General features: G+C 33.7%; 1 protein-coding gene across 1 annotated transcript in view; it reads right to left on the reverse strand.

The window, feature by feature from the left end:
• Nucleotides 1-10,529, reverse strand: part of LOC107756832 (ankyrin repeat domain-containing protein 13B-like) — a 38,561-nt gene that overhangs the window by 6,182 nt on the left and 21,850 nt on the right. Inside the window, exons 8-13 of the mRNA XM_016574125.1 lie at nt 5,047-5,128; nt 4,139-4,203; nt 3,878-4,008; nt 2,687-2,844; nt 1,498-1,674; nt 1,059-1,222 (exon numbers count right to left, since the gene is read on the reverse strand). Coding sequence (XP_016429611.1) covers nt 1,059-1,222; nt 1,498-1,674; nt 2,687-2,844; nt 3,878-4,008; nt 4,139-4,203; nt 5,047-5,128 — 777 coding nt within the window. The remainder of the gene's footprint in view (nt 1-1,058; nt 1,223-1,497; nt 1,675-2,686; nt 2,845-3,877; nt 4,009-4,138; nt 4,204-5,046; nt 5,129-10,529) is intronic.

Raw genomic sequence — 10,529 nt, forward strand, 5'->3', positions numbered from 1 at the left:
TGGTGATAATACTGCATAACAAGAGATTTATACGCTGTTTTTTGTAGACCGGGAACACCACAAGTGTGATTTTTTTGCAATTTTTTAAAAACATTTTGCACAAAATAAAAGCTTTTCAAAACAAATTTCTTGGTTAAACATTAGAGCATGCTAGTGTGAAAAACAGTGCAATTTTTTTTCATATTTTATTTAATATTGACAAAATTATCCACAAATAACGCTTTTTTCATTCAAAAACTGATGTACGTAAGCTCAGATTAATGAGGCCTACGATAAATCAGTTCCAAAAATAAACACAAAACCAGTCCTACTTGAAAGAAAACAAGCTGACAAAAAGATTGATACCAATATTTGGTGATAATATTGCATAACAAGAGATTTATAAGCCATTTTTTTTGTGCCCCGGTCATTTTTGACCGGGAACACCACAAGTGTTATAAGGATTTGAACACAACCTGAGGGTTAAAGAAATGGCAGTTGCTAACATGTTAGTTGCTAAAAGGGACTACAGAGTTTGTTGGGATGGAACAGGTAAACTCATCAACTCACTAGCCCACTTTCACAGCCTTGTTGTGTTTATAATTGTGCGAAAGACTGAAAGAGTTGTTAAAAGCTTAAATGGTGGTGACGTTGAAGTCATATGACCGTAGTGTAATTAGTTTATAACCTACGTCTAGCTTTTAGCTTCTGATGATTGTAGTTAGGCTTCAAAATTCAAAAGCTGCATTCATTTGTGATGAACAAAACATTTGAAATTCAAAAGCTACTTGAGATGAAGCTACATTAAATCTTTTTTGTGAATTCATTTGCCTTATAGGGACTTTGAATACCCAACAAAATCTGGCTCCACGTGGCTGTATATTAAACATCAAATATTCTCAGACTGACTTATTTTGTCACATCATGCAGTATTTTTGGATTCAGTAAGGTCAGAAAGATTATTTGATGCCATGCGGTTTCATGTTTGGTAAGGACACAGTGTAAGATATATTTCTGTAGTTTGTCGTCAACACCTATGAGCATCTGCTAACATACAAGTGTGTGATTGCATGTCAGACCTGGTCATATTCTGATCCAGCCTCTATCAGGCTCTGCTGGATGGCGTACTGTAGTAGATCATCTTCCTCTTCTCTAATGTTCTCCCGCTGGTTCCCTCTTAAAATGCTGTAGCCTCGCGGAGCCTCAAACACACAAGGTGGGATCTCTCCTCCACGACATGAGTCTGATTGATTCACAAACACACATTCATGAAGCCCAGTGCAGATTATTGTAGTCAAATGTATTGATCTGAGTTACATCTGTACAACAGGCAGCTCTATAAGGAATGCAATCATTAAACATTTATCTAATAAATTCCTCTCTGGCCATTAAAAATGGCAAGTGCTTTGTCTGAACACTGTATTACTTTGTAACACCATATTCTTCAATCTGGTCATCATTTTAAATGGTTTCTAACAATTACATTTCCCTGAAGGTAAAAGGCAGGTTTATTCTTACTTGTGGAGCTGGAGCTGGACACGCTGGAAGAGTCGCTGCCTGGAGAAGGCGTCTCCGTCCTGGGACTGTCCTTCTGTCCGTCCCCTTCAGCATCCACTCGGGGCAAACCACCCTCTTCGCAACCATTCAGGTTCCCAAAGGTGATGCGAGCATTCAGGATGTGGTAGATGGGAATTTCTGTGGTGAGATGTTGTTATTGTTGCATTAGCCTGATAGTTTAAAGAAATAGTTCACCCAAAAATGAAAATTTACTGAAAAATTACTCACCCTCAGGCCATCCAAGATCTAGATGGGTTTGTTTCTTCATCAGAACAGATTTGGAAAAATATAGCATCATTTGCTCACTAATGGATCCTCTGCAGTGAATGGGTGCCGTCAGAATGAGAGTTCAAACAGCTGATATAAACATCACAATAATAAGTAATCCACACAACGCCAGTCCATCAATTAATGTCTTGTGAAGCGAAAAGCTGTGGGTTTATACAAAACAAATCCATTATTAAGGCCTTTTAAAATCACTTATGGCCTAAATACCAGCCCATAATCATTAACATTTCCTCCAGTGAAAAAGTCCATCTCACATCCTTTCACATCAAAATCCACCTACATCTTTGTTTAGAACTGTATTTGCTTGTAAACGGTGCTTGATCTGTGCATATTTCTCTCCTGATTCATACAAGACAACTTTTTTACTGGAGAAAGCAATATTATGCATAGAGGACTCATATTTTAGCCGAAAGGAATGATTTGAAATTTAAAAAAAAAAAACTCTTAATGATGGATTTGTTTCTTACAAACATGCAGTGTTTCACTTCATAAGATGTTAATTGATGGAGTTGTGTGGATTACTTGTGGATTATTGTGATGTTTTTATTAGCCATTTGAGCTCTCATTCTGACGGCACCCATTCAATGCAGAAAGTCCATTGGTAAGCAATACGAAATGCTAAATTTCTCCCAATCTGTTACGATGAAGAAACAAATTCATCTACATCTTGGATGTACTGAGGGTGAGTAAAGTTTCATTTTTGGGTGAACTGTTCATTTAAATGTGTTTGTGATTGCTACCTAGCCATACTTTAGAGACAAATTTGCTGAAAAATGTTAAGTTAAATCTGCCAATTAAAAAAAAAAAATTTTAGGCACGTAGTATGTTCCTGCACAGTACTGTCTTTTCCTCTCTTTCTTACCTATCTTGACAGGGAAGCCAGGAGGTAAGCGTAAGGTGATGAAGTCCCTAAGCTTGGCGAACAGTGTGTTGGAGATGGCCATGAGGTCGATGATAGGAGCTACCTGCTCCGACAGAGATAAAGGGTGTGATTCACACAACCACATCTTGGCTTTGAACCTGGGGAAAAAAACATACTGTACATATAAGACACCTGCATGTCCTCATACAGTCTTGGCAGTTTTGTTTGACATGTCGGTTGGTGTCCAGAAACGAAGCAGCGTAATCTCATATGCCCGTCAAGTGGAGCAGTGTTTTTTAAGTAGTATTTATTATATGCTATTATAGTATTCATTAATATTTTGAATTAGCTCTTATTTTTATATTTTCGGTTTTCATTTTAATTTTTAATTACATTTGTTATGTGCTTTTGTCTTATATAATAATATATATAATATATATTTCTATATAGCTTTATTTCTATTTTAGTTTTAGTAATTTTAGTACTTCAACTTATTTACTTCAGTTGGTTGCCAAAGCAACATTTCTAATTTTCAATTTCTCAAAGTTTGATTTTAAGTTTGTAATCTAATATTCATATTTTATTTTGTCAAGTAAAATATAGTTAATTTCAATTACTGAAAACTATTTTTAACAGTTTTTGTTTTAGTTAATAATACCAACAGTCAGAAATATCATAATTATGAGTTCTGCAAATATTAATAATGACCAAGCAAAATCTTATTTAAGCAGAAACAAACATTAATTTTGATACCATGTATAAATAAGTGATGAAAATAAACAATTTTCATCATTTTAAATGTAGATATAGTAATGCAGATTTATCATTCACAATATAATTCCTTTGTTTTGTTTAGGCTACTTCTGTGTTGTTTCCAACTTGAAAGCTTCCCAGGTGCACTTGAAAGCAGCATCAGGAAACTATTTGAAGAGGAACACATCTCATTAGTAATGGTTTTGTATGAGTAAGTACCATTATTACTACTGTTTACAGTTGATAAGACTCTTTGAGGAAAGACAAGAAACAAATGGAGAGGGGATCAGGAAAAGACCACAATCTGGATTGTGAACTCTTTTTACAATAAGCAACCACTCAGCACACGATAGAAACTGCATAACAATGTGAAAGAACCATTTTATTTAGAATGTGTCTCAAAATGAAAATGAAAGCAGTGTTGGATTGATGCACTACCTTTGTGTTTTGGTGGTGAGGTGACAGGGCTGGCCGATGTCTCTCTGACTCATGTTGGGACTAAAGTACTCCTCAGCCGTCACGGCCAAAGGGTTCGTTGCAGGGCATGATATCTGAGTCACCATAGTGTGCTGAAAAAAACACACACACATATACACACACACTTAATTTTGAGGCTACTGAAGTGACATAATACTAGAAAAGCACTTTAGATGTCTTGATGATAAATGAACAAATTCTTGACAGGCTCTGTTCACTCACTCCGTTGTTAGGCCCTATGTGCTGTTCAGCGATACCCAGGAAGGATTGTAGAGGAGTCTTGCCGCCTGAGACAAAAACACAGCAGGTCACATTACAGAAGACGTGCATAATCCCAAGTATCTGTATTACATCACAGTAACCGTAGACAAGACAAAGACGCTGTTTGTTTGGGAATAATTTGAGTGGGCATAGAAATAATGAATATTCATATTCACTACAGCATGCCCACCAATACACATGCTCATTGTGTTTTGTTGAAAAAACAGCATATGCGCTTCAAAAACAAAATTTCTTTATCTGTATTTTCTGCCTTATGCTCAGCAAGACTGCATTTATTTAATTAAAAATACAGTAAAATCAGTGATATTTTGAGATATTATTACATTTAAAATAACTGTTTTCTATTTTAATATATTTTAAGAATTTTCAGCAGTTATTACTCCACTCTTCAGTGTCACATGATCCTTCAGAAATCATTCTAATACGCTGATTTGCTGCTAAAGAAACATTTCCTATTATTATCAGTGTTGAAAACGGTTGTGCTGATTAATACATTTGTGGAAACCATGATACACTTTTTTGCAGGATTCTTTAATGAAAGCTGAAACTTTCTATAGAATATAGAAAAGAACAGCATTTATTTGAAATAAAAATCACTTGAAACATTATAAATGTATTTACTGTCACTTTTGATCAATTTAATGCTTTCTTGCTGAATAAAAGTAGTAATTTATTTTTTTAAACTCTTACTGACCCAAAACGTTTGCACGGTATAGTATTGATTTAATAAAATTATTATTTTCAATGTGTTATTGAAATTGCTGAAAATATGCCAAAAATGCCAATGTGAGCACATAATCAAACTTTGATTTGAAAAACAAACTGGTCAGTACTTCAGTCAAACATACCTTTGGGTTTTGTTTTGTGCTGGTCGGTGAGATGGTCAGTACGTGTTCGTGTGATTAGCTCAACATTAGAAGCACAGTAAACCTGAAGCAAAGACATATGAGAACATGAGTTTAGTTCACTCTGTTTTTATAATTTGTTTGTTAATCTGCCACATTATATCCATGACAGAAATACAACATTCACTCATCATCCTACACATGAAATGCTGTTCATGGTCTTGACATTTCAAATTATAAAGAACTTTAAAGCAGAGTTGGAATTTTCTGAGCATTTACAGTGAAATGCTCAATATACTTAATTCTTTGTTAACAATTTTCAAATATTCGTTTTCACAAATCGTGGATTTTGAATGCGTTGCCACAGATAGATTTCGCTTATGCTTCGCAAATTTTCATTTACTGTTTTGGCACAAATCTCTCGGAAATATTGGAAAGCTGTCGCGCCGTTAAGTAACTTTTACAAACAAAACTAGTAAGTCTGATTCATATGAAATATTTTTTGCGTGATCAAGTGTTTTAACCAATAAATATCTCGTCTTACATTTATATCCATTTATTTTCAACACACCTGCACCACATTTAAAAAAGAACCCACTTATATTTTTTCCTTCCCAAACAATGGCAATAATTTTGTAATACTTTTAATTAATGTTTAAAAATATTATTTATAATGCTATATACATCGTTAGATCCACATAGCTACTCATATCCATATCCATCTCATCAAAAACTGCTTCACTGAAAAAAAAATGGAAAACAGTGTTATGTTGGCTGTTGTTTAACGGCAATTTAACCTATTACACAAACTCGTATGTTTATCATGAGGTTGAATCCAGTAATTTATTAGTCAGTTACTTTTTGACGCTTTTCTTTCCATCTTGAATGACTCTTCCATAACGCGTTTGTATCCAGTATAGCATTGTTTCCATAGCCGTGATTTAAAGCGCTGTTTCTCTGGCATTTTCGAAGGCATGTAAAATATACTGTGGCTTGGCTTGATACACAGTCTAAAGATCTAACTAAATACAATTTTAAACATCTTTTACTGTATCAATTTTTATGGCCCTTAAATTTCCTATTTGAGCCAATGCATATTATGAATGAAGTTATTTCAGGAAGAGACCTCCCTGATTGTAAAGCAAAACGTGATTAGATATACCGAGAACGTGCTACGATTCTTCAGCGAAGTGTGGCTGTTATCTGATTGGCTTGAGTAGATGGTGGGTGGTGTCCACGCATTTGTGGATTTTCAGCGTCTTGATGCTAGAAATGTTTCAAAATCCACAAATGCACAGCGAGCGATCCACAAATGCGTGCAGCGATCTACAAATGTACTGGACACTCACAAATGAATGGCAGGCAAAGTTGTGTTTGTGACATAAAAATGTATTTGTGAATATGTTTTTTATTTGCAAATCGCATTTTATTTGTGAATTTAATGTTTGTGAAACTCTGAGATTTATTTGTGGATCTCATTCTATTTATTTGTCAATATGTAAATTTTTTTGTAAATCTCTTTACATTTATTTGTGGATCATAATATATTTATTTGGAATAATGCAACAATTCTACCCCCATATGTACCTGACCTGTTTGACATAAAGACTGCAACACGAACGGCACTCGCAAAAAATTTACTACATCAGGTAGGCAAAATTATTTATTTTCTCATGTAACACAAGAAATCAAACCAACATTAGGTATTCTAAGTCGGTGCTTTGAAGAAAAATAGACAAGCAGCGCAACATAATTAACAGAAAAAAAAATGAGAACGCGTATCCTTTCTGTAAACAATACAAAACTTTTTCCTACATCTTGTGAACAATCTGCCAGGCTATTTTGAACAAATGTGCATAAACCACACACTTATAATTCTTCATAAATTAAAAGAACATATTTAAATATGCCTTTACTGTTAAATGCGATTGTCTCTCCTTAAACTCTGCAGTAGGCCTACACGTGACCGTTGGTCCTTTATAGAAGCATTAAAAATAAAACTTATCAAATAAAATTGTATAGGCTACAGAAAGCAAGCAAAGAGCGCTCCCTCAGCTGTCATTGACTTCAGCTGCTGCGCGAATGGCTATAACGCGCAACGCTGCAAATCGAATTGTAAATAGAAATCTTTGACGGTCTTCAGACTGCAGAGTGTGCACACGAATAAGCTAGACGTTTGCGTCAATAAGGTTAAAGTCTTTCTTTGGTCTGCGCACCGGAAGTGATCTGTTAATTCTGCTAAACTTCAATTACTAAAACTGAAACTAAACTATATAAAAACAAAATAGAAATGTGTTCACAAAATAAAAACTAAACTAGCCTAAAACTAACAAAATTATTATTGAAACTAATAAAAACGAAACTATATTTTATTGCAAATTTTAAAACGATATTAAAATAAAACAAATTTAAAAATGCTAAACTATAATAACCTTGGTCTCTACATAAACATACATTTGCATAGATGGGTGAACACAATCTATGCAAATGTATGTTTGCATAGAATGTACACAATTTTTTCTTTAAGCAACAAACTTGCACTTGTCTAAAATTTTAAATGCTTAATTTAAAAGAAAACGTTTAATGAATAAAAAAACATATATAAGAGAGTATTGTTCAATTTAGTGTTATACATATGTTACCATATTCATGTTTTGTTCTAAAGTCAATCTCAAGTTTACTGGGTTTTACACGATTCTTTTCTTTTGAGTGGGTTTAAGGAGTGTACTCAAAAATATTTTCACATATGTCCTCCAAAATTTCCCACAACCTAATCAGTTTATATGTAAAGCAAGGTTATTATAGTTTAGCATTTTTTAATTTGTTTTATTTTAATATTGTTTTCAAATTTGCAATAAAATTTTGTTTCGTTTTAGTTTAATTTTTTACAATGTATATAGCATTATAAATAATATTTTCATACATTAATTAAAAGTATTACACAATTATTGCCATTGTTTGGGAAGGAAAAATATAGGTGGGTTCTTTTTAAATGTGGTGCAGGTGTGTTGAAAATAAATGGATATAAATGACTATATAAAAACAAAATAGAAATGTGTTCACAAAATAAAAACTAAACTAGCCTAAAACTAACAAAATTATTATTGAAACTAATAAAAACGAAACTATATTTTATTGCAAATTTGAAAACGATATTAAAATAAAACAAATTAAAAAATGCTAAACTATAATAACCTTGGTCTCTACATAAACATACATTTGCATAGATGGGTGAACACAATCTATGCAAATGTATGTTTGCATAGAATGTACACAATTTTTTCTTTAAGCAACAAACTTGCACTTGTCTAAAATTTTAAATGCTTAATTTAAAAGAAAACGTTTAATGAATAAAAAAACATATATAAGAGAGTATTGTTCAATTTAGTGTTATACATATGTTACCATATTCATGTTTTGTTCTAAAGTCAATCTCAAGTTTACTGGGTTTTACACGATTCTTTTCTTTTGAGTGGGTTTAAGGAGTGTACTCAAAAATATTTTCACATATGTCCTCCAAAATGACCCACAACCCAATCAGTTTATATGTAAAGCAAGGTTATTATAGTTTAGCATTTTTTAATTTGTTTTATTTTAATATTGTTTTCAAATTTGCAATAAAATTTTGTTTCGTTTTAGTTTAATTTTTTACAATGTATATAGCATTATAAATAATATTTTCATACATTAATTAAAAGTATTACACAATTATTGCCATTGTTTGGGAAGGAAAAATATAGGTGGGTTCTTTTTAAATGTGGTGCAGGTGTGTTGAAAATAAATGGATATAAATGTAAGACGAGATATTTATTGGTTAAAACTAGTGCTGGGCAACGATTACAATTTTTAATCGCGATTAATCGCACGATTTTCTGCGATTAATCGCATTGTTATGCACAACATTCAATAAGAGAGTATTGTTCAATTTAGTGTTATACATATGTTACCATATTCATGTTTTGTTCTAAAGTCAATCTCAAGTTTACTGGGTTTTACACGATTCTTTTTTTCTTTTGAGTGGGTTTAAGGAGTGTACTCAAAAATATTTTCACATATGTCCTCCAAAATGACCCACAACCTAATCAGTTTATATGTAAAGCAAGGTTATTATAGTTTAGCATTTTTTAATTTGTTTTATTTTAATATTGTTTTCAAATTTGCAATAAAATTTTGTTTCGTTTTAGTTTAATTTTTTACAATGTATATAGCATTATAAATAATATTTTCATACATTAATTAAAAGTATTACACAATTATTGCCATTGTTTGGGAAGGAAAAATATAGGTGGGTTCTTTTTAAATGTGGTGCAGGTGTGTTGAAAATAAATGGATATACATGTAAGACGAGATATTTATTGGTTAAAACTAGTGCTGGGCAACGATTACAATTTTTAATCGCGATTAATCGCACGATTTTCTGCGATTAATCGCATTGTTATGCACAACATTCAATAATGAATTCAAAAGTAGTGTATTGTGCACTTTTTCATTTAAAAAGTACTGCTATATGAACAAAATTGCAATAACATTTGGTTTGCAAACACTTTCAACAAATAAAGTGCTTTTTTACAGCAGTATTCCTTTTACATAGCAGTTAAAATATTTCTTGTAAATCTCAACTTATAACATTAATGTAATCAAATTAAATATAAAACCAAATCTATTTGCCCCTACCATGGCATTAACGTTTAGAAATAACAGGCACCTTCCGAATAGAGACCTGCACTATCGGCACTATCGCGCAGCAGAGTGCGGTGCGGGACAACACTTGATGGGTGAGTGCGGGTAAAGACTTGTGTGTCTTGTGTGTACGAGAATAAGGGTGTACCCACACTAGGGGCAATCTTAACCGTGCCCGAGCGCGTTTGATCCCCAAAGTCCAGTTCGTTTGACTAGTGCGATCGCTCCGTGCCGCGGTTCGTTTAGCCGTCCCTGGCTCGGTTGGAAGATGTGGGCCAGAGCGAGGTTCAGTTGGTGGGTATGTAGTGTCGGAGCGCTGAACTTCTGATAAATGCAGCATGAATGCGTGAACATTTCTGAGCGGCAAAAGTGATAGATCTGTAAAGGAATATATAGTGAGAGGGCAGTGTTACCGCGTCCCAAACGACTCAAAATAATAAACCACAAGGTTAACAAAATGATGCACTCCACTGTGCTGAGCGAGAGCGCTTCTCTGCTGTCTTCACGCGGTACCGGAAACGTCCTATTTCCCACTTATGAAGAAGTCATGAGCGCTGCTGCAGTCTTAGGCCCACCCCAAATGCTCTCATTGGTTGAGACGCGTGATGACACCCATCCCAAGCCAATACAACATCTCCTCCTGTGACCCATGGTTTGTCTGTATGTGTATTCAGAGCCAGTGAGCAACGGACTTTCATAATAAAAAAAAAAACGTTAATGCGCGATAAAATAATTGTCGGCGTTAATCAAATAATGTGTTAACGCGATAATAACGCGTTAACTTGCCCAGCCCTAATATATATATA

This window comes from Sinocyclocheilus rhinocerous, unplaced genomic scaffold (assembly GCF_001515625.1).
Source record: "Sinocyclocheilus rhinocerous isolate Xijiao unplaced genomic scaffold, SAMN03320098_v1.1 scaffold1152, whole genome shotgun sequence".
Taxonomy (NCBI): Eukaryota; Metazoa; Chordata; class Actinopteri; order Cypriniformes; family Cyprinidae; genus Sinocyclocheilus; species Sinocyclocheilus rhinocerous.